General features: G+C 33.9%; 1 protein-coding gene across 1 annotated transcript; it reads right to left on the bottom strand.

The window, feature by feature from the left end:
• Window positions 1-10,443: 10,443 nt before the first annotated feature.
• On the bottom strand, window positions 10,444-24,219 carry MS3_00001169 (uncharacterized protein). The gene is made up of 7 exons (XM_051208663.1): window positions 24,032-24,219; window positions 19,940-20,108; window positions 19,731-19,902; window positions 19,561-19,684; window positions 15,606-15,665; window positions 13,531-13,647; window positions 10,444-11,888 (listed from the first exon to the last, which is right to left on the bottom strand). The coding sequence occupies exons 2-7, from the start codon at window positions 20,009-20,011 to the stop codon at window positions 11,549-11,551; spliced, it is 885 nt and encodes a 294-aa protein (XP_051071614.1). The 5' UTR covers window positions 20,012-20,108; window positions 24,032-24,219; the 3' UTR covers window positions 10,444-11,548.
• Window positions 24,220-24,888: the final 669 nt, after the last annotated feature.

Below are 24,888 nucleotides of genomic sequence, written 5' to 3'. Positions count from 1 at the left end.
TCGGAACAGTGGTCAGTTTCACGAATTTACATATTGGTCAATGAACAACAATCAAGTCCTTAACGCTTATAGGAATTCGAGCCCCTCTCTAACCAGATAAGTAGTAAGAAGACAGTGATAGCAGAGAGATTATATGTATATTATTAGAATGGTGGTTTATGGAGATTGTAGTAATTTTTAAGTTGAATACATTAGTCGATTTAAGCTAGACCACCATTGAAAACCTGGAAGCACTGGATTTCCGTTTCCTAGTATGGGAATCCTCAACAGTGAGCATCCACGGTCTCGCATGTGAGATTCGAACCCAGGACCTCCAGTCTCGCGTACGAACGTTTAACCACCAGGCCACTAATCCTGCTTCCAACGGTGTTAATGTCTAACTTGAATCGATCCATGATTATGCGCAACCACTCATCTACTATCTGAGGTAGATACCTGTCTCTACATTACGCGGATTGGACTGGTATGGCTTCTCACTAGAACTGTCTGTTATGCCCAGTTTGATTATGACTACAAGTTCATACAATAATATATTGCAAATGACTGACTAAACAGTAAGTCGAATAAGTAATCACACTTAAAGCACAATCATACAGTAAGTGGGACGAGGGATAAGTGAACAGTATATAATCAATTAGCAATAATCAAGGAGTAGTAAAATGTACAACAACAGTTAATAGGCCCACTAAAAGCTTTCAAAAATGAACTATTAAAATGCAACAATATAGAGTTCCAACCTTCCCAATATTCTTTATAATAAGAACTATAACTATGAGTTTTATAGATGAATTAGATGAGTTTTCCTGATCGTATCGCTTCCAACTTTATCTCATAACAAACAAGTGTACAGATTGCTATGACTATGTTGGTGATCATTACAACAAACCGATGTGACTCCATTTAAAGAAAGAAGAATACTAATGAGCTAATAAATATTTATTTGACACAAAACAAGTCAGAAACAATGTCTCAATATAACGGGATTTCCGGTTTTATTTGTATAGCTAACTGGTGAGACTTTGAAAAAATCCAGTTGATTAGTATCATAACTTGTGGCCTTGTTCCCTATTAATATATAACGTAGTGATACCACCAATTAGAGAACAGTGACGTATCGACCGGACCAATGACGCATAAACCCGTACGAGCAGTCTAGAGTCCTTATCGGTCTTTCTTCCTCCCTAGCCTTGTTTGTTGAGTCCAGAACACCAATCTCAGCCTCTGCGATATAAATCATATATTTCAAACATCCTGAGTTTATATTCAAGCCACATCTTACTACAAAATAGAAAACAACATTTGTACAGGATCTGACCAAAAGTGGCTGTGAATATGGGAGACTGTGATTAATAAACTAGACATAACTTAAGAACGGTAGATTGTATAATGATAATCTATGAGTCAAAATAAAGCTTATAATAAAAGGAACATGAATATATATTAGTTTAGCTACTTGCAAAAATATATGTCGTATTGGTCCATAAATAGTTCTGAAAAGTTACTATTCATAATTTTCGTCGGGTTATAGCAATTAGTACACGTCATTAATTTAACAATAACTCATCATGTGAACATAATTTACAAATATTGTAACGTGGGGATTTTATAAATAAAATATCTAACTAATTAATTGGGTTACATGCTTTCTTTTTTCTACCAGAATAATTTGTATAGGGGGTATCTTTCCATTCAAAAGAAATTATTAGTACTGTTATGCTGGAATATGATAGTTTAAGAGCAAAGTCACTTGTTAAGAAGAGAAATTAGTCAACCGCATAAAATTTCAATTTCGTGTCATCCTAAACTTTTCATGTTATGGCTTCAGATATTACCACGACAAAAGATGCCGAAAGTCAATACGTTTTTCAACTTTCTCTGCCAAAGATTTTATTTTAAATAGATTTTTAAATTATATTATAATTGTCAACCAATATCAAATTCAGAATATTTAATACGAACGTCAAGACAGTTCTGCTGTACGGAGCTGAAACTCCGAGAACTACTATAACCATCATTAAAATAAAACAAGTATTTATAAACAACTGTCTACACAATATGCTCAATGATCATTGTTGATCGGATACCACCAGTACACAGCCTACTGTGGGAGAGAACAAGCCAGTTTCCAGCTGAGGAGGAAATTAGGAAAAGACGTTGGAGGTGGATAGAACATACATTACGGAAATCATCAATCTGCATCACTAAGCAAGCACTAACCTGAAATCCTGAAGGGAAACGGAAAAGAGGAAAGTTGAAGAACACATTGCACCGAGAATTAGAAGTAGACATCAAAAGAATGAATAGTAACTAGAAGCAACTGGAAAGGATTGTCCAGGACAGAATTGGGTAGAGAATGCTGGTGGGCGGCCTATGCTCCTCCACGAGGGTTAACAGGCGTAAGTAAGTAAGATTTATAAAGAAAAGATTGATTATTCTGTTAAACATAATAAACGAGTTATTTATGATAAGATGCTTGTGTAAAGAGAATTCAAATGTTTTAAACATAACTTATCGATATGTGCTTTATTGATGAGACGTACTCATCTAATGGAATTTTAATGAATTCATTCAATGTTATCTAGATCAGCTGCACAGTTTCACTGATCTTATTGGTAAAATGACTTTCTTAACACTAATAATTACATAGTTAGCAAGTTGTTTCTCAAGTGAATAATAAATTTCAGTTGCTTAATTAGAAAAATGTGGTAGCTCATGACCTTCAAAAGCAAATGGTTTTGTTGACGATCGATATTGACGTTGACCTTGTTAGATTTAAGGACACTATTAGCTGGAGGCTTTCAGTCAAATATCGTGACTATATCACTATAAAGCCCAGTGTACGATGTTTTTTCTCCTCTGATTATCCATTTGGGATGTTTCGAACTTCTCTACATCCTCTCTATTTTCTTAAATACTGTTCATCTTAGATGATGCTACCTTCTTTTTTAGCTTTCCGAGTAGGATTCGCAAGTCATCCAGGAGCCACCGTTATCCGGCTTTTTCGTATCCTTAAAAACATTTTTTCAGTTTGTGTTTATACATAATGTCGGCATCCATTCATCCCAGAAAACCCAGTAGATCTGGAGTTAAATAGAAACATTACGGTAAAATGATTTATCATAATTAGGGAATTGAATGCTAACACGACTATAGATGTAAAGAGTTTATGAAGAAGGTTTTATCGAGTATTACTATCAGCTGGAGGCGCTGAACAACAGTTTCATCTTAGTATAACATTATTCTTCAGAACACATTTGCAGCACCATATCTAAGAGCTTCAGATCTTGCAAAAAACCTGATACCTCAAGACTACCGACTCAAAATTTATGTTTTAAACTGCAGTAAAAAAACTCGCTAACATTGTGAACAATGTTCATGAATAGATCAATTTTAGGAAATTGTCATGTAAAAATGTGTGGTAATTACTATCCTGATAATTTCTTCGAAAGACAATCGGATAGTTGTAACCTGCTTGGCAAGAACGGATATCCAACTAAATCCATCAACAAACACATGAATGGAATGAAAAGAAGACCAAATATTTCTACCGTTCCACAAAGAGTACTGTTCTTAAAATTAAAATTCCTAAACGATGCTACCGAGGAAATTGTAACGCAAAGTTTAAGAAAGGTGGTGCAGAGAACATTTACTGTAGCCTGATTGAATACAGTTTTCTACAAACGCCTGATTATAGAAACTATCAATAAGGACAGAATTCCTGGATTGGCCACATCCATGTGTATTTATCAATTCAACTTCTCTAGTGGAGTCAGTTATATAGGGCATACCATTCATTAAGTCCGTCGTCACACAGCAGAACACCATCCGTCTTGGTTGACCAAAGGACAGGTAGGAGTGATTGACAGTTTTATTCTCGCTAACTTGGTGGACAAACAAGTAATCAAGTTGACTTGAATAAAGCTTTTAAGTTTATCCACCGTATTCCATCAAATCTACCACGTGGTTTACGAGTTCGTCGTTTGCACATTGCCAAAGCTATCGGATTCCATGTTCATAAACATAACCTTTGCATCCAAAAGAAGTTTGTACAACCACACTCGCTACCTTGGCCATCGGTATAGGAGTGAGTTTGTAGCTGAACTTTGATTAAACCCTTTCCTTCAAGAAAATTTGTACTATTTTCTAATTTCTTCCACTTTTGTATTTTACATATTCGCAACATTCGTCCCTTGACTCTTACATAACTATTATAATACTGACCTTTCATCAAAATATTTTGTTAGCTCTTTTTATACATTCTGCAATGTAGCAACTTTTTGATTTGCAGGATAATTATTTTAATTATTATACTCTTCTTCTTTCCATTTGATCAATATTATTTTATAATCAATGTGACAATAGATAGTTATTACGTAACACAATTACTCAATCAGCATTATATATTCATATAACCCGTTTTATATTTTTTGAGAGGGGGATATCACATCAATCCTAATCACGAGCCCTTGTGTCCCCAAGACGAATTGTCGGATTCCGGGTTTTAGCACCAAGCACAAGTCAATTTGACACTCAGAAGATATAACAAAACCGACAAAACACTACTCATCATAGATTGACCACTTTATCTATAGTATAATAGTTAGTTTACTAGAGAATTACTTCGGGGCATTCTCCTGAAGCCGTAATTGGATGTTATGACCACTGGAGTACAGGCAACTTTAGAGTGAAACAGTTCTCACTACTGACATTTACTGGTCGACACGATATATCAGCAATGAGTTGAAGTTGTGTACCATTGGATGCTGAACCAGTGGTTCTAACTGCTAAGCGCTCTACTCAAGAACTATATATCTTGGACATGATTTCTGGCGATGCCTTGGATGAGTATTTCAGAGGAGTACTGTTAGAGAACGAAACAGTAGTTCAGTGTTTTTCATTTCCAAAGGAAACCTAAGCGAGAATAATCTGTAAGAGATACATTCCACAAACGAAAATAAATAATATACACCGAATGTATATTTCTTTAGCGTTTTATACATTCTAAGGAAATAAATTTCACTCACAAAGTCATTGATACATGCTTTGTTAGTGTTTTTTTCTCAACTGGAGATTACTATGGTAGTTAAATAATTTATCATCCTCAAAATTACATGCAGTTTTAACAATAAGTAAAAGCACCATGTTAAACTTAGGCATACTAACAATTGTAAGTAATCAAACAGTTTATCAAGAGAACAACTTCATGAATTCTAATCGATAAAATGAACCGTAACATGAAATAACATGGTCATATGTCAAAGAGATGTAGACCATTAGAATTCAAGGTCATCACTTTAGGGTATAGTTACTAAGCCTTTGTTCGTGTGTATATACGTACATGCGATGGTTGATAAATTCTAATTGACCGAGTAAAATACAGTTATAGTGTCTGAATATGGTGAACAAAACCAACATATGACCTAACAATCTGTAAAATAACATATTTTCAAAGGAAACATATAGTGAACAATGGCATTGTGGTAAAATAAAATGTTATTCGTGTTTTTTGACATGACTTAAAGTTTTCTCTTATGATATTCGTCCTATAGTTGAGTGTGTTTTATTTATGTTTTAACAGTTAAAATCACGAGTCTATCTAAGCTAAACCACCATTACAAACCTGGAACACCAGACAATCGTTTCTTTCATATTTATTGATTAATTATGAAGACAAATACGTATGGCTAAAACAATAACTCAGTCATTGTGGTGGCACGGTATATTAAGTTGAAATTCTTACACCTGTTGGTTGGAACGGTAACCAACTTCAGACGACATCAAATAGTACATTAGTCTAAATTTGCAGTGCAATACCAATAAGAGTAAAGGAAAGTTTATAAAATGCTAGGCTTAATATAACAGATAATCTCACATAACTACCCCGAACCATAGTGAACGGCTGGTTGTAAACCATTAATGCTGGTTTGAGTACAATGAACACACCCACGTCACACTACACTTACTATATCATACAGGTTTTGAAATATTCTTGTCATCTCCAGATTCAATTTCAAGTTCCCTATTTATTATAATTTTATAATCACTACAACCGCACACTGCTGGTGCGAGGCTATTTAATAAGCATCACACACTTGGTTTGATCTTAACTGAGATGCGATTTGGTGTAACCCAGGACGTGAATTTCAAGTAGACTGTAAATAACGCTGGCGAAAACTGTTACGAAGCATGTGTTAGCCAATCAATCTTATGCAACATAGATCTTGGAACATAAGTGGATCGGTTCGAGTTGCTAGTAATGGAGTCCTGGACACTCATTTCCTCCCTTTCTGGACTCATCGACTAAATGAACCTGCATCTCAGTATTGGTCTTCATAATGAGACTTGAACGTATCAACTTTTGCTTAAGAAGCTAACTCATTATGCACTGAGTTAATGAGTTCAATTATTAAGTTACTTGTTCAACACGTATGAAGTCATACCTATGTTGTAGAGATTAGATTCTTCTCTTTTTGAGCCTTGGCTCACGTGGTTGACTTCATAATAATCGAGTGGCATGGATGTTAATAAAATCTATACCCTACTTACTTCGTCCCATACAAGGACGAGACGGCAGTTCAATGCTTCCAGATTTCCCATGGTGGTCTAACTTTGGTTGACTCATGAAATCAACTATTAAATTTCTACAATCTTCACAAAAAACCCTTCTGATAAAACATATTTGATTGTGAATGAAAATTTCATATTTCAATTTATCATAAAGTTTTCATAATTATGTGATCAGTGTTACAAATCAATAATCAGAAATAGGTCAATAGCTTAAGAAATATAAATACTGAAATAACAGTCATAGCAACTATGAGATTATTGAATAAGAAGTGTTCAGATAATTGAACAATGAAGTGCATAAATTAATAATTCATTAAAAAATATCAATAATATTATTTATTTTAACACATAGATATTGATACAAAGAGGCACCAGATACATATGCGCCACACAAATTTCATTTGATTTGTGTGACGGCTGTGATACTGCCTGGGTGCCCAGACCGAAGCAGGTGGTTTGCTCGGGGGGCCACACCCGGAGCCTTCGACATGTAGGTCTGATCCACAAGGCAGTGGAGCAACGTAGGGAGATGCAGTCCCATGGTAGCCGGTGACTAACGATTGGTTTATACGCCATTTGTTCCCTCAGGGTACTGGAGCCCATGTGCACCACAAGTTTGGAATGAGGGTTTTCCAACTCCCCTAGGTGGACTCTCTATGTCAACCAACCCGGTTAAAGCATCGGACATTCGCTTTTCGTCCTTTAAATTTCGTAAACAACACCCCCTCCATGAGAAGGAAGTGAATAGGACTTCCCTGGCAGAGGCTATATACGCACGGCCATGTGAGAGCATTTCGAGAGGGAGAGCGGACTCTCCTCACTCTCGGCTGTACCAGGGCATTTTGGGGGGTATGAATGAACATCAATTACGAGAAATATATAGAATGTAAAAAAATTCCAGATATTAGTACAATTTAATATTAGAGATCCATTGTTGAATTTCTTTTACTTTTTTAATTATATAGTTTATGAAATATTATTATAAGAATATTAATTTATTTGATGATTATCGTTAGTTGGTAAAATACATTAGAGAGCTTTAAGAAACCAAAGTTATCATGAATAATAGAATTAACATCTTTATTTTAACAGTATATTATTGTTGTGATGAGCGGTATCCAAAATCTGATACTGATACAGGCTGTCCAGTGCTTCCAGATTTTCCATGGTGATTTAGCTTTAATTAATTCATGAACTCAACTATTAAATCTATTTGTTATGAGATTTTATCATAAATAATTGTAAATTAAAATTTATTTCATAAGTGAATTAGATGTTTTTATTATGAATAAATTATTTACTCTAAATGTACACAACACATTATTCAATTTATCTGAGATAGAAAATGCTCCGTAGGTTTTGTCTGACAGATAATATATAGTCACACATTGTTAACTGGACACTTAAGTACATAATGAACAGTTTGTCCCGTAAGGGGTCAAATAATGATCAATAGTGCAGAAAGAACAAGTGGATTTGTTGATTTAACATTTCATATTCAAATGACAAGTATAGATTGTGGAAAAATCTATACCTTTCAGTCTAGATTATTATCAAGGTATAATAATTAATAATTCTATGTATTAATGAGCGATACAATTTTAAAACACTAAACACTTGTAACCATAAGGTGAATCTTCACTTATAATTAAGAAAAACTTAATAACTTTTATTACTCTAGTCAAACCGAATTCTATTGCGATGTTAAAATTCATTTTAACATTCTATTCTGGGTAATATTGATGAAGTAATTAATTTTTATTATAATTTTTTGAATACTCTAGGCTTAAATGAGCTTACCATTTTCTAGGAATAAATAGTATAACGAAATGTTGATGAAAAAGTGGTGATTGAATTCAACGCTTTTAGGTGTCCTTGAAAATAACTCAAAAAAGTGTTATAACTTGTGGCCTGTGTGCCCTGTTAATGTATAACGTAACGATACCGCCAATTAGAGAGCAGTGAATTATCGACCGAACCAATGCGCATAAAACACGTACGAGCAGTCTAGGGTACTTATTGGTCTTGCTTCCTGCCTAGCCCAGCCAGTTAAGTCCAGAACACCAATCTCAGCCTCTGCGATATGAATCATTTATTTCAAACATACGAGGTTTACATACCAATCAAACAGATCATATCGTACCATAAAATAGGAAACAACATTTGTACAAATGTGGCTGTGAATGTGGGAGATAGTAATTGATAGACTGGGTATAACTCAAGAATAGTAAATCGTAAAATAATAGTTCATAAGTCAAAATGAACCTCATAATAAGAAGGACATTAATATGAATAGTTTAGTTATCTAACAATTATACGATAAAAATATACGCATAGTATTGGTCCATAAATGGATCTCAAAAGTTACCACTCATTATTCTTATCGGGACGTAACAAAATGTTTGCAAGATATTCTGTGACTTAGAGGATGAAAACTAATATGTTATATTGTGTAATGTCTGTTTCATAAATTCACTGAATAAAGTATATAAGCATAATCTAAAAGGTTCCTTTTGTGAATTTTAGGTAAATAAAAGTTTTATTATTCATTAAATATATTTGCAGTATATTATTCAGTGTTATAGTAAAAAAAGTAGTATTGTTTACACAGACTAGTGAATAAAATTTAGGTAAAATAATGATATGAAAGAAGCTTTACCTTTTAAAGCCTCATTGCTACTCAAACAGACTATTTACCTCCGATAGTTCTCAAGGATAAAGGAGGGTAACTAACTGATATCTTTCACGAAGATATGAGGAACTTACTGTTTTATCATTATTCTAGTATGCATAAAATTGTCATACTTAGAGAGGACCTGAGTGATTTATGTAATAGTTAAGTCACATCTTATATGGTCGCTTTAGCCATATTTCACAGATTGAGCAAAACTCACGAAGTGTTGAGTTGCAATGAGGTGTACGGTTTTGATCCAGGTCCTTATCCTCCACAAAATGCTTAGAAGTTGTCTCACGTATCTCAAACAAAAATTGTTATGATCTTTCAGAAAATTATTTCTTTGGTTCGTTGGCAGAACTTCCCTCTGGGATTGTATGTTAAACAATGATAGTTTGAAAATAGTCAATATGCTTGTAATATGAAAATCGGTTTTATTGGTTGTATGTTTGTTGGTTCACCATAACTCTCTAGATGGGCGCTCAGGGATTATAAATCCCAGTGCCTTGTCAGATAACACTAACGGAAGAAGCTATTGGCCATCATGCCAGTTTTCTTTCCATGTTCTTCATGAATAATAAGATTCATGTTCTAACAGTAAAAAAAGGTTAGTTTTCTTTTTATACAAACTTCATGACAGAATATATGCTATTCGAGCCTATTATTCATTTATTTAGTGGTTAGATTACCTGTCCGATTCTTATTCTGTATAATTTTGTGTACCTTATATGCTTCCATACTATCATACAAATAAAAATAACAATAAGACATACAACATTGAACTTAGTACAAAATATTATTTCAATAAACCAGAGATTAGAGTAAGTCAATAGATTTCCTAGGCCTACTAAACTGCTTATGATAGATCTTTTAGTATCACAAATTTTGTCATTATTACATTCCTTCAACCGAAATTATTTTACATAATTAAAATCTAGTATGCTTAAACTGTGAAAAAAATTTTTTTTCTTTAACTAATTATCAGAAGGGGCTTGTGGAGATTTTTAGAAATTTTCACAGATTGAAATCATGAGTCAGTTGAAGCAAGACCACCATTGAAAACCTGGAAGCACTGGACGGCCGTTTCGTCCTAGTATGGGACCCCTCAGCAGTGCGCCGTCCAGTGCTTCCAGGTTTTCAATGGTGGTCTAGCTTCAACTGACTCATGATTTTAACTAAGTGACAAAAATAATTACAAATAAAGTAAGTTTAATTCAAGATTTGACATAGAAATATAGGAATTCACCTTGTTCACTTCAGTTAGTCTTATAACACACAGCAGGTATTTATTTAATGATAATCTACGTAAAACATTCCATTTTTAGAACATACAAATTTATGAAATAATATTGATTGAAGTCTATTACAGAAATGAAACAAACTCCTTTTTTTTAAATGGTTATTCACTGATTATAAATGTTCTTATTTGGTTAAGTATAATCTTTCATAGCTCTAATCCAGAATACAACAAACAATTTCTGTTACGTTCATAACTTGTTCACTTCTTGATGAATGGATCCGTTTATCAGGAAGAATTTGATGATTAAGAGGTTACTTAACTACTTACTTAATGTATAAACGGAGTTGAAATGCTTAAATACTTTAACTGTTATCATAACGAACTTCAACGTGACTACAAAACTATAGTCCATATCACCAACGATATTACAGCTATATTCTTGAATGTTTAGAACGTAGTTTGAATCGGAGATTTAGCCCCTTTTTGAAACTGTTTATCACTCTTATGGAGTCCATTAGTTAAAAAAAGGCTTAACCAGAAATCCAGTGAAATTCATCCCAAAAGTATTCATTACATTGAAAAAGTAAATGTTGAAAACCAAATATTATAATATTTAAAAATATTATTGTTGTGAAACACTTAAGACAACAGGTTTATCCTATCGGATCTGTCCATAATAGTGTACAATCTGGATAAGTTTTCAAACTATTTGATATGTCAGAAACTGTTGATCTACCATTCACTATAGATTGTGAAACAAGAATTGTGAGATTAAAGCTTATAGTCAGATTCATTGGGGTTTACAATCGATTTAAATCAAGAAGAAATTTAACTAATTATTAATCAACAAAGAAAATTTTTTTCCAAGGATATCGCTAAACGTTCAATGGTACACAAAAAAACAGAACTTCTAAGCTATAACTATTAAAATAACTTCTTTCTAGTAAATTATAATACTGGTAAGATAAGGATAGATTGAAAAAATAAAAACATCTGTCAGAATTGTTTAAAAATAAATCTACCATCCGTTAGTATTTACAGAGATTGTTTACAGGCTGAAGGCAACTTTATGTGAAAGGATTTATACTACTATCTATATTAGCAAGTAGTTGAAAATTATGTGGTGAAGTTTCTTGAAATTTGATATTTTCTGTCACAAGTTTAGACCATAAAACAGGATCAGACTGTAGAGTGTCAACTGTATCTAATAATTCGACAGTATAATGACCATTTGATAATATTTGACCAGTAGGTTTGTAGAACAAATCCAATTTTGGTGCATCATATTTCGCACCACTTTTTATATCATAATCGCTTAGCATTAATTCTGATAGTAGCTCACTTGCAGGCTCGGCATTCACACTTAAAAATATTGAAATCTTCGGTAACCATAATAACGTTTTATGACTGAAAGAATAAAGTAAACAGAAAATAGTATCTCTTCAAAAACTCTTTAAATATGATCAATATAGCAATGAAAAGAAAACAGATACATCATAGAATTTAAAGTAAAAGTAAGCACTGATTGTTGTAAGCTTACCTAAAACTCTTTAATTACTAATATCGTCTCACAAATAAGCAAAGGTCCACAGTGACCGATAATTAGGAACTGCTTTATTACTTGGGAAGAGCCATTCATCTGGGAATCAGTCTCTGCTTACCGACCGAATGTTGCTAGCTATATGTTATTGCTAATGTGATCACAAGATTACCCAAATCTTGTTAACAATGTTAAACTCTTCGATAATTTGATGCGATTGCAGAATAACAAGTAAGAACTTTCGTCTAAATTTGGACGAATAGTTTCACAGTATTTGGGCGCCGAGTTAATGTGAGACATTACAGGGGAAGAATGTATTTGTAAAATCTCAGCGAAAGAATTTGAAGTAAATCCAACGTTTCGCTTGGCAATCTGGTCCAAGCTTTTTCAAGGAAGATATCTTCCTTCAAATTCTTTCGCTGAGATTTTACAAATACATTCTTCCTCTTTGATGTTAAACTCTTTATAGAAACGATAACCACAAGTACCTTTCCCATCATAAGATTTTGTTCATGACTTTTGCCGTCTCCTAACCGGTTGCCGCTGATTTTAGTTTGTTAAGTTTCTGCATATTTGAAGGTTATGTTATTGTTACTATATATATATGGAGTTGTATGTTGTTTTGTGTGCTAGTTGCTATTATCGATTTATACAATAAAACCAGTCGTATTAAAGTGACTCGACCATTCCTAATCCTGAAGGTATTGGAGACCGGTACCGGACCTCAAACATCGAGATTTAACGGTTATAAGGATAAAAAACCAAGCTCCCAATTTAATCCAAACTTGGTGTTGTCTAACAAACAGTAAGTGATATATCGAAAGCCTACTATTTCCATGAGGTAAACTAAAACGTTCGCAAAATCTGTTTCAGTACGGTAGAAAGCACTGGAAAAATTCCAAATGATATATTTTAATCATTTTTTATGAACCGCTTTAGTTCAACATAATGACTACTCAGTGTAATATTTTGTCTTGTATAACAGTGATTTACCTCAGTGAGATAGTTATGAAAGATACAATATTAACTGAATTGCATTAACGTGAACTATGTTCAGTATGATATACAGTATACGATTTCGTCATAATTTTGGGTGTTTTTCATATATGTGACTTTTTTCTAATCAATGATCAAATGGATGTACAGATTAATATATAAATGAGTATAATTCCGACTGCGATCGCCGTGTCTTCAGAGCTAATAAATTTCTACTTGTACCAATATTTTGTGTTCTTACTTCGCGTCATGGGAATTGTAGTGGTTCCTTGTTTTGCACGTATAAATAAGGGATGTGGTCATTACTAATACAGTGCCACTAACCTATTTAGAGTCTAATTATTCTATCTAACTATCTCAGTCAATTTGTAATATACTAACATTTCCCATAAAATCTCCACAACTTCAAATATTTAAGTATTCATTTTTAAAAAAGAATCAAAAGTATGGGTAAACATAGATATATCTTTACTAAGGTCTAACTAGCTAGCGATTAATTTTTTGGAAACTCACCGAATAATGTTAACCAAACCTTCAGTGTATGTATTCAATGGAACCAACTGCTCAAAATGCAATGGACTTTCATGGATATTTATACAATTTAAACAATTAAACTTGCAAATAACCGACCTAAAAATTGTAATTTCAATAAATACAGATATGAGTTAAATCTTACAGAAAAAATATAAATTATCTTATATCAGGAAATACTTTGGTCAATGGTTTTGCTTTGCTGCATATAGTGGTTATTTCACCGAACTTAACTTCATATTTATTAGTGTTCTAACACTAGTTGGCAAGTAGATAGGTAATGATGAATAAATTTAGCTTCATTTGTTTGTAACGTCTAATATAACTTCGTGCCAAATAACAGATGATCAAAACAAAATCAGATTAATGGATAGTAGAATATACCAGTAAAAATATTCGCTGCAATTTAATGTAGTCGAAAAACGAAAAATACTTTAACACATCTCACAATATACCCAACGAAAGACAGGCTAAATATACATATCTCCAAGCTTATCGGCTAGTAATATCACCGCTGGGAAACCCAAAATGACTCACATAACAGTATATATACATATCTCCGTTTTTGAACCACTTTGTGTAATCCAACATAATATGTAAGTATCAACTCATTATTGCTAACAGTCAATGGTAGGCAATAACCTACTCATATAAGGTGGTCCGCCATATATAACCTAACCCCATGGTAGTGAGGACTTAAAAGTACTACGATCCTTAATGTATTAATTTAAAAACAGTTCAATGAAGCCTTATGATTAAGAAACTTGGTACAATCATGGCTTGAAAGCATGCCGTAACTGACCCGGTGGCAAAAGTATAGTACAGGGATGAGGCAATTAGGATTGAGAACGTGAACCTACGATCTTAGCGCGAAATTCAAACATCACATATAACGAGCAGTAGAAATATATTTTCCCAGTGCTTATGAAGTTTAAAATGGTGAAAAAAATCGTTTCTTTCTACCGTGAGGGAAAAAATGGATAATACTAAACGTATTGGATGCCCATTTTTTCCTCTGTAACTTGTATATAGGGGGCAAATAGGTACTATCCATAAATCCCAACCCAAAAGTCTTAATCTTGAAACAAACCTTAATTTGTTGGCACTATAGTTCATGAGCGAGCTAATCAGACAGTGCCTCTTGAATTTTTTGATGAAATCCATCCATCAATATGGCTACAGTGGATTTTTACAATATAGCTGATGTTAAATAGTTAAGTAAACCACAACCATAGTCCTCTTGTCTTAACACTAAATCTCCAAACCTAATAAGAAACAATGTAGGGCTTTCAAGAAATCTATTTGTTTTTTTGGCTCGAAAAGACTGATAATTTATATTCATTTGGATGGATTTATAAGTTGTTGTTCTTTTATTCACAGACAGTAACCTTATAGTGAACGAGATCACAAGTGGGGACAATCGAATGTATGAGAATACAAAATTACAGAACATAGTGAAATCTGAGAACCAAACAGTAAATACTGAACTGGCAAAATGTCAATCAATTATCTCAAACTTGACTGTTCCTTTTGCAAATACCAGAGTCAATCGTTTCAGACTTCATTGTTCTTTCGTTTCCACAACAATCATTCTTTGTTTTCGTTCTCTTTTCTTTGAACTTCTTAACCTTCTTCCTCTAGTCATTTCACTTTTGATTAATGATACATACTACTTATATCTGTCGACATCAGTAGCTCACACTACAACCTGTGAAGGACTTTGATTAATTCACTAATTATGTAAAATATGTTTACATATTGTACGATGATTATTTTCTCTTCCAAAATCTATTCATTTACAAGAGTTGTCTTGCTGATTGGTTAAAAACTGGTCGAAAAATTTTCGCAGTTAATTTAAGCTCATCCCTATACTATACTCTTAGCAATTTACAATTCAAATTTCATGTAAGATTATTGCCTTTAAAAACTGTCATTTCAAAGGTACTAGATAGTCATTAAAAAAAGCTACTGACAACCGTAAGCAAATAATAATTGTATATTTACATATTATTTCTTTTGTTAAGATTAAGTTATATTTATCACGAAAGTTAACAAACCCTCTATCTGATTTTGCTATTCTTTCAATACTTAATTCTTTTAGAGTTCCATCTTCAAGACTATTAAATAAGAGAAAAACAGGAAAATATATAGAAAGGTTAAATTTTCCTGAATAAAATTTACATTTCTAAAGAATAGCATAATTACTTCGTTTTAACACTGTAACAATACTTCAGTGGGTTAAAAGTTCACTGTATCACCTCATAATGTTATTTATTATTATTTTTTCTTATTTGAACACATAAATATTGGTACAAAGGAGCACCGAATACATGTGCTCCACAAAAGTCACTTGGTTTGTGTGTGGGCTGGGTTACTGCCCTGGTGCACCGACCGAATTAGGTGGTTTACTTAAGGGGCCACTTCCCGGGCTTTTGTCTAATCCACAAGGTGGTGGAGCAACTTTAGGAGATGCAATCCCATGGTATCTGGTGACCAACAACAGGTTCATACGCCATTTTGTTTTCTTTAGGACCCGTGAGTGGGTCCTCCATATCCACCAACTCGGTTAAAGCGCCGGACATTCGCTTTTCGTCCTCTCAATTTCGTAAACAACGACCCCGGCGCGAGAAGGCAATGAGTAGGACTTCCCTGACAGTGGCTGTATACGCGTGACCGTGTGAGAGAATTTCAAGATGGAGAGCTAACTCTCGCCACCCTCGACCGTATCAGGGCATAATTTTAACTAAAATATATCAACAAATGAGCAATTTCAGACGAATTCAAAGCTAACCAATAGTAAAATAAATATAATTGGATTTAGAATTGAAATTATAGTTGACAAATAGTTAATGAGTAATTTTGATTAGTTGTGGAGCATTAAAAGAATCAGAATCAAAGCTATACAATCATGGAACATGAAATTAAAAATTTCATACAGCGTTATTTATTCATAATTAGATCTGTAAATATGAAATTAAAATTACACTTAGGTCGAATGAATCTAGTTGACAGATTTTTAGAATTCTTAGGTGACTACAAAATGTTACTAACTAATAAAACTGATTCAAGAACTTTGAGAGTTTTTTTTTTTAGAAAAGCCAACATGTTATTCAATGAATGTATTGAACAGAAATTGTGAATTTATTTAAGCAAACTTTTTATACGTTTCTGCTTGGTCTAAAACTATGCTTATCAATAGTTAGCATCACTAAAACTTATTCAAATAACTGGTGAAGTTATACTCAGTTTAGAAGCGGAAATCGCTGAGCTGAAAGAATATGGACATTCTACTAAGTATTTCGGCTTCACCTTAACACAATGATAGTGTAATGTTAAAATAATTTTGACGTAATTATTGAAAACGATACAGTTTGAATTAGCATGAAGATACCAAGGTCATTAAAGAATACTCTTGGTAAAATGTCAATGTAAAACTTAATTCACTAAGAAAATTTTATAGTCACCAGCTATTGAGTATAATTTTATTTTAATACTGGCGTTCTCACTCATAAGTGAACCTTACATTCATGGGTTTAATTGGCAGAATTTTATTTTCTAGGCTACAAAAGCACAACTTGGTTATCATCCTATTTAACAAGTATCAATGTAAATATTCTTAGTTGATTAATTTGGAAACAGGACAAAAGGCAATTCGTCATTATATATAAGGACCATTATAAAATTTGAAGAAATGTTCATTTTCCATGAAAATAATAATTATTTAAACAGGATATAATAAACAACTCAGTCGTTAGTGAAGTACTTTTTTTAACCATAGAAACCAATCTATACACAACGGATATAAATAACTATTGTGATACTTTTGTTATGTAAATTGAAGCAGAGAGAATAGAATAATTAAAGAATGAATCAATTTTATATTGTATGACACTGACATCAAACAAAGGTACATCAATACAATACCGTTTTGATATTAACTCTGTATTAGTTGAATATATCTTAGTAACTTTTAACGTGTTCTTGTAGCTGTGTATGTTAAAACTTATTTTTCATTGGAATAAACGTGATAAATATGTTAAGTGATGATGGATGGATCAATTATATGTTGATTTAAATGGACAAATACACAACCAATATTTAATGCGTACGGGTCAGTGACACTACATAACTGAACAAATAATAGTAGATATAGTAAGGTTTTAATTCCTGATCAATTTGTAGAAATTCACAGAAATCCATATACATAAAAATACTGAGATCAGACTTAAGAACGAGTTAAAAAATCTGCAAACTAATAGGTTTTCAGATGATAGCTCTTTGTTTACATTTATGAAGTTTGAAAAATAATTATTGGTAAAATTACATAGAACTGTGATTTGTGAAGCCTACAAATGGTTTTTTAAAGGCTCAATTTAAATTGGAAACTTAATTAACAAGGCTGCTTACTCTCCCCCTTTCTCTTCTGATGGTTGACTGGATTATGAAGACCTCCACATCACAAGGAAAGCACGGAATACAATAGACAACTTGAATTGTTTGTTTGAACACATAAATACTGGTACAAGGGGGCACTATATAAATATGAGCCACACAAATCTCATTTGATACGTGTGAGGGCTGTGATACTGCCTGGGTGTCCAAACTGAAGTAGGTGGTTCTCTTAGGGGGCCACACCCGGAGCCTTCGACCTGAAAGTCTGACCCACAAGGCAGTGGAGCATCGTAGGGAGATGCAGTCCCATGGTAGCCGGTGACTAACGATTGGTTTATACGCCATTTGTTCCCTCAGGGTACTGGAGCCCATGTGACCCATTGGTTTGAAGTCAGGGTTTCTCAACCCCCTTAGGTGGACTCTCCGTGTCAACCAACCCGGTTAAAGCATCGGACATTCGCTTTTCGTCCTCTAAATTTCGTAAACAACACCCCTACCACGAGAAGGCAGTGAGTAGGGCTCGCCTGGCAGAGGCTATATACTCGTCGCCATGTCAGAGCATTTCGAGGGGGAGAGCGGACTCTCCTCACTCTCGACCGTACCAGTGCCTTTGGGGGCAGACAGCTTGAATGAAGCTAGACGATTTAGACTTCACAAATAACCTAGTTCTTTCATTCTATACACACCAACAAATGAATGTGAAGACAAACAGTGTAGCTACAACCTCTGCATCAGTAGGCCACAACATACACAAGGGAAAAAGCAAGATCCTCAAATATAACACAGATGACATTAATTCAATCACACTTGATGGAGAAACTCTAGAAAAAGTGAAAACTTCCACGTACCTGGACAGCATCATCAATGAACAAGGAGAATCTGATACAGGCATAAAGGCAAGGATTGGCAAAGCAGGGGAATCATCCCTACAATTGACGAACATATGGAACTCAAAACAATTATCAAACAATATCAAAGTCAAAACATTCGATACGAACTTCAAGATAGTTTTACTGTATGAAGCTAAAAAGTGGAGAACTACCACAACCATCATCAAGAGAGTACAAGTATTTATAAACAGTTATCTACACAAGATACTCAATGTCCGTTGTTGACCTGATACCACCAGTAACAGCCTACTGTGGGAGAGAACAAGCCAGTTTCCAGCTGAGGAGGAAATTAGGAAAAGACGTCGGAGGTGGATAGAACATACATTACGGAAATCACCAAACTGAATCACGCAGAAAGCCCTAACTTGGAATTCTCAAGGTAAAAGGAAAAGAAGACCAAGGAACACATTGCGTCAGGAATTGGAAGCAGACATGAGAAGAATAAATAGTAACTGGAAAGATCTGCCTAGGACAGAGTTCGATGGAAAATGCTGATGAATGGCCTATGCTCCTCTACGAGGAGTATCAGGCGCAAGTAATTATGTAAGAACTAGAACATTGATTTTTTTTTCTATACACTATGTTAACTTGAATACAGATTAAAATGTACCATTGTAGTACATAAATTGTCGTAGATCCCAAAGTATTAAAGACTTACGTAAACGAAAAGAAAAAAAACATAGAAGTTTTCCAAATAAAGTATGTTAAAATCTTCAAGAAGTCAACCTACCTTAATTTTGTTAAGCTGCATGTTAAATCCTGATAGTCAATAAAACCATTCTTATTTTTATCAAGCAATCTTGTAATTACATCGATTTCAAACTTTGTAAATGGACACTTCAATGATAACAGAGCTGTTTAACATAATACAATTTAAAATATAATAAAACACGAACAAACCAGCTTTAAAATCATCATATGTAAAGTTTAAATCTGAGTAGTGGGCTGTTAAATGAAGAAGATTTTTTAATTGCTCCGCATGACATTTTATCCACAAATTTGAACGCTTTAAAAAGTCAATGTACTTTTCCTCATCTGCACAAAATTTGTCTATTTTAGCTTCTAACACTGTCTTTCAATGCTATTTAATACATAAAGTACTAACAAACCTTCTTTTTCCTAGAAGTCTTCAATCTTTTGCCACGTTTTTTCCCCGATTTAACTTTTTTCTTCCTAGGCATTTGTCTTATTTGAAAATTGTAATCTGAAAACTTTTAGGTGATTCTCATAGATCAAAATTAATGGAAATTATTGATCATAAAAGCAGAAGTAGATTGTCTAAAATGATGGAAAAAAAATAGGAAATTTTATAAATCATTTTATAAATCGTTGAAGCCTACTTAGGATAACTTAGAAGGATGACCAGATAGTACTTCAATGATTTTTTGACACATTAAAATTGTAATAATAACTTAAAGGCTAGTCAGTTGAAATGAATGATCAATGTTTTTAGCTTTTTTTCTCAAAATGGTCTATGAATTTAATTCTAATTGTATAATGCTAAAGTCATACATTCGGTCGAGAGAAGAAATAGGGAAACATTTTCTACATAAAATACTGTAGGAATTAAAATAGTCACTTCTCATCAAGATGAAGGAACGGGAAGAATGGTACACTCAAAGCATATATAGATTGTCGATGAATTTGACGGTAAACGTTTCACAGTTAAATCGGTTAATCAACCAATACCGACCTAAGGTAATTGAAACTAATATAAGTTCATATATGAAGGTCATTTAATATCAAGAGATTTTTATACGAGTAGCCTGGGGATATTCACTAAAAAATTGAATTTTCATTATTTACAACATCGATAAAAAAATCCTGTAGAGCAAACTATTATAATTTTCAGGCCATCAACCATCATCTAAGTACAACTGACATCATCTAGTAAACAATTTAACCATACTTTGCAATATAATATGGTAAATCTGACAAATGAATAGTTTTGCAATATAATATCTAGAGATGATATGATCGTAATTAATATTATGTACCGAAAGCAATAAATTTGGCAAAAAATATATTTTGAACATTGTAATTTTTATAAACAAACTCGTGAGCTAAACTCGTTAATTTCAAGTCAATGAAAATTTGACAGTCAGACACTCAAAACGTTGTAAAATAAATATGCTTGTGCTCAGTTGCGTTAAAACATTTTCACTGAACAGTAAATTGTGCCGAAACTTGTTTTCAGCATAATATACACAACATTTGAGAGCTGACAAATTGTATGGTGGTATTCAAATTAGAACAGATACTTAATAGATGAAGTTTTTGAAATATATGAAATTGTAAAACCTTTTGTGATCTGTAATACCACAAAGTAGGTATACATTGGCATTAAAGTTGATAATCAGAGTTATATTTTTCAGTTGCCATAAAAATATGAATTCATAATATTAGGAATTTTTCAAGAACTAAAATGCAGATAATTCTTGAGTGCTGGGGTATGGAAGTGTTCAGAACATTGGTATGTTTAACTGGCCGATATACGAGTAGAGGGGAAAAGGACTAGAGATGGTTAGATAAAGATATTGTTTTAGTCCCTGAAATTCTTGTTTTTGACCTGAAGCTAAGACAGACTGAAAATACTACGAAATTTGTTTCAATGAAGGCGAGTTGTTTAATTTATTCTCTAACAAATGTGGGGTTTTATTATTATCTCTTACTATCAATTTCCTGAGTTTATTCCCTTAAAACTATATCTTCTGTTTTTAAATTCTCAATGTCACTATTAGTATAAACTTAACTCTTATCTCGTTGAATTTGTCCCATTGCGGTCCCTAAAAGTGTATGTATGCCTCGCCAACATAGATATAGTACCCAGTTTGAACAAGTGCTTCCTGAACAAAACCCCGTCAACAATTGTCCATCTGCAATCAGAATAAATGGTCAAGTAAGATCTTCGAAAGATAAGTACATACGCCCCTACTGTTTGCAGACCAGATGCAGTAGATGAGTTTTATCGAGGGCTTTCTGACTTCCATCAAAACGCTCAGATGCAGTAATCGTTGGTAGTAATTTTAATGCATTAGTAAGTAGACTAAGTTGGTCTTAAAGAAACTTAGACAAGTCTTTCAGTGCTCCAGTTCATGGAACTGCATGTCTAAAAATATGCTCAGACAACACTTTATTCCTAGGAAATTATGTCGTTAAGCATAAGAAAATATATTAATTAACTTAGTGACTAACAATATGATTACAAATATGGAAACGGACAGGCCGTATGGCTATTATTTGTCATTGAAGAAGTAAAATTGGAGATTGCTGACTCTCTTGGAGCACGTATATAGACTATAATCAAGCTTTGGCGAAAGCAAGTACCTCATTGATTTTCACAGGAGGCGGAAGCGTCACAAGAAATTTCTCAGAGCTCAACTAAATGATGAGATGTCAAAGAGTATGTTTCAGAAACAACTAGAGGACCACGTAGTCAGTTACTAAGGAGACGTTCAGTTTGATGTAGCCTAGTATAATACACGAACTTATGTGAGATTGATGGTGTCAACTTTCGGCGGATTAAATGGATTTTAGGGGTTTGTCGACGACCTGAGAGGTCGGGTTATGTTTACCGCTTGAAACCGATCGAGCCTTGCGATTGCGGCTTCTAGGTGTTTCCTGTTGGATCGCATCTGGGAGACGGGGGACAGAAGACCCTACTTTTCTTGAGCTTTTGTTTAAGGCAGGCTCCTTTGGAGACTGCTTTTCCTTCTTTGACGGGCGTGAGTCATCTATCATCGAACTAACCTTAGTTCCCTTCACGCTGATTTGCGTGTCGACAGATCGAGTGCTGTTTGACGCGTTCCGACTACGCTTGCTAAAACACTTCTTTGCAGCATCAACCAGTGAGATGGCCTCGGTTAACAAGCTGTTTGCATCCGAGCAGCACTGTTGACAAAGCCATACACAACCCTTCTTACTGAACCGTTTGAAAGCAGCAGGCGTTAAGTTCGTGCAAACTTCGTGGTACCAGCCTTTGCACTCGTCGCACTGCATGCCGCTTTCAACAGGATAACGACAACCCGGTCGTTGGCAACTGCTTTTTTTACACTGTCCGGTCATTTAGGAGGGGTTCTTTTTCAAAATGCGATGATACTCAGAAAAAAAAATCAATGACCGAAAAAGTGAAGAGCTGTAGACTGCTAGGACCAAAAGTACTAACAGATACAGTTGAAAAAGAGGTACTCGAGAGTACCAACGACAAAACTAATTGAGAGAACAGTAAAAACGATACTCTAGTCGAATACTTTAACTGATAAATTCAATTAAAGTGAAAACAGTAGTCCTGATATGTAATAAACGATCAAAACAAAGAAATTTACTCAGCGAGGAAAAATACCACTGTCCTTTTTAAATTAGTGGACTTCAATGACATTAAGTGAATTAATATGTGTTTGTACACCTGCCCGATCACGCTTACAGCAAAATAAAGGCTAAAGACAGCTTGAAAAGATCCCGACGAAATCTTGTACATTAGTCGCAAGTAGTAGGAATAGATCTTTACCTTACAGTTTCACAGAGATGACATGGTCTTATGCTGTTTCGAGGAACAATCTAGCAGATTTACTTACTGATTTAGAATATGCAGACAGAACGGTTGTTTTTAAAGACCCTGAAATTATACGGAGTATTATGAACACCTTGTGCAACAGTGGATTCATGGGTGGGATGTGTTTCTGTGAGTTCACTCTACTGTTCTCTACCTTATGGCCGTGAAACATAACCTTCTAAAGTAAATGTTATATCATTGATACTACTATTGTTTTGACCGCTTTACTACGCTTCTTGATAAATTCATTTAGTTGACCAAATTTGGAATGAGAACTTGGGCTAATGAACGTTTGTGTCATGCCCTACATTGATAATGACTTCTTAAAATGGGATATCGAAATTGGCACGAAAAGCTGTGAATCTGTGACCCTAGACAACAAGATAATTAATGCCTCAAAACTTCCTTTACATATAGAATATAAGTTACTTATAATATATGGCCTAAAAACTACAAAGTTTCAAACATGCCGTTTTCTGTCAAACGAACTTCAAAGACTACCCAGCTCTTGTTCCACAGCGTGTTGTCTGCCAAGTATACTAGACATGAGTTCATGTTAAGCAGTCTTTTGTGTACACTGACTTCATGCGTAATATAAAAATTCAAATAACAATAATTCAATTAAAAGACATAGAAATCCGTGACAAACCCTTAATAATCGTCGCTTTTTTAAAATGACATGAAAAGCCAGATGCTAATAACCATATCTGTTGATGAATTTTAACAAAATTGAAGCCGTTTGTTCGTACGGAAAAGTTAGATTAACTGTTTAAGTTTTCGTATAAGCGGAAACGTGTGACTTAACACGTTCAGTTCTGTGAACATCTGTGGTATTTGTGAGAACTAATGAGTGCCCGCTGATTACGAATTCCAAACATAACACGTTCATTTATACTCGTCCTGTTCTATCTGCCTCAAACTGCACTATTTAAGGAATTCCTAGTTAGTACATTATTCGGAATACTTCTAATTATCTTACTGGCGTTTCTAAGTAGTCAAGTCTTTGACAGTGAGATATTAATCCAATTGGGGACGTCTTCGAACACTACATAGAGTGATCCGAAATCTGTTGCATGACTAGAAAAGATAATAACGATGATAAGTTGGCGACCAATTTGAAAGTTAACTTTGTGGTTGGTTGGTTGGTTGGATAAATATTCTGGATTTTCGAAGAATTTTCACTCACAAACCTAAAAGTTTGTCCCAAAAAACTAATAAAGCATGTTTTAACTATGAGGCACTGAATGAGATTGATTTTCAGTCGGTGAAAATGTCTAATACTTCGCTTAGTCGTTGTGATAAACCACATTCTCATTGTCGCTCGTGCTCGTGATTGTTTAAAAATTGTTCCCACTCTCTTGGAAATATGAAAAATGACTGGACGAAGAATTCCAAAGCAGGTTACAGAGACGAGCACCAGTCTGTCAAACCCTAATCATGTGGTAGATTTCACCTACCTAATTTATATGTCTTTCGTCATCCCAAATGCTTAAAGTGTAGTAGAAT

This window comes from Schistosoma haematobium, chromosome ZW (genome assembly GCF_000699445.3).
Source record: "Schistosoma haematobium chromosome ZW, whole genome shotgun sequence".
Classification (NCBI taxonomy): domain Eukaryota; kingdom Metazoa; phylum Platyhelminthes; class Trematoda; order Strigeidida; family Schistosomatidae; genus Schistosoma; species Schistosoma haematobium.
The sequence above is the reverse complement of the archived record's forward strand: the minus strand, read 5'-3'. Positions and strand labels throughout refer to the sequence as shown.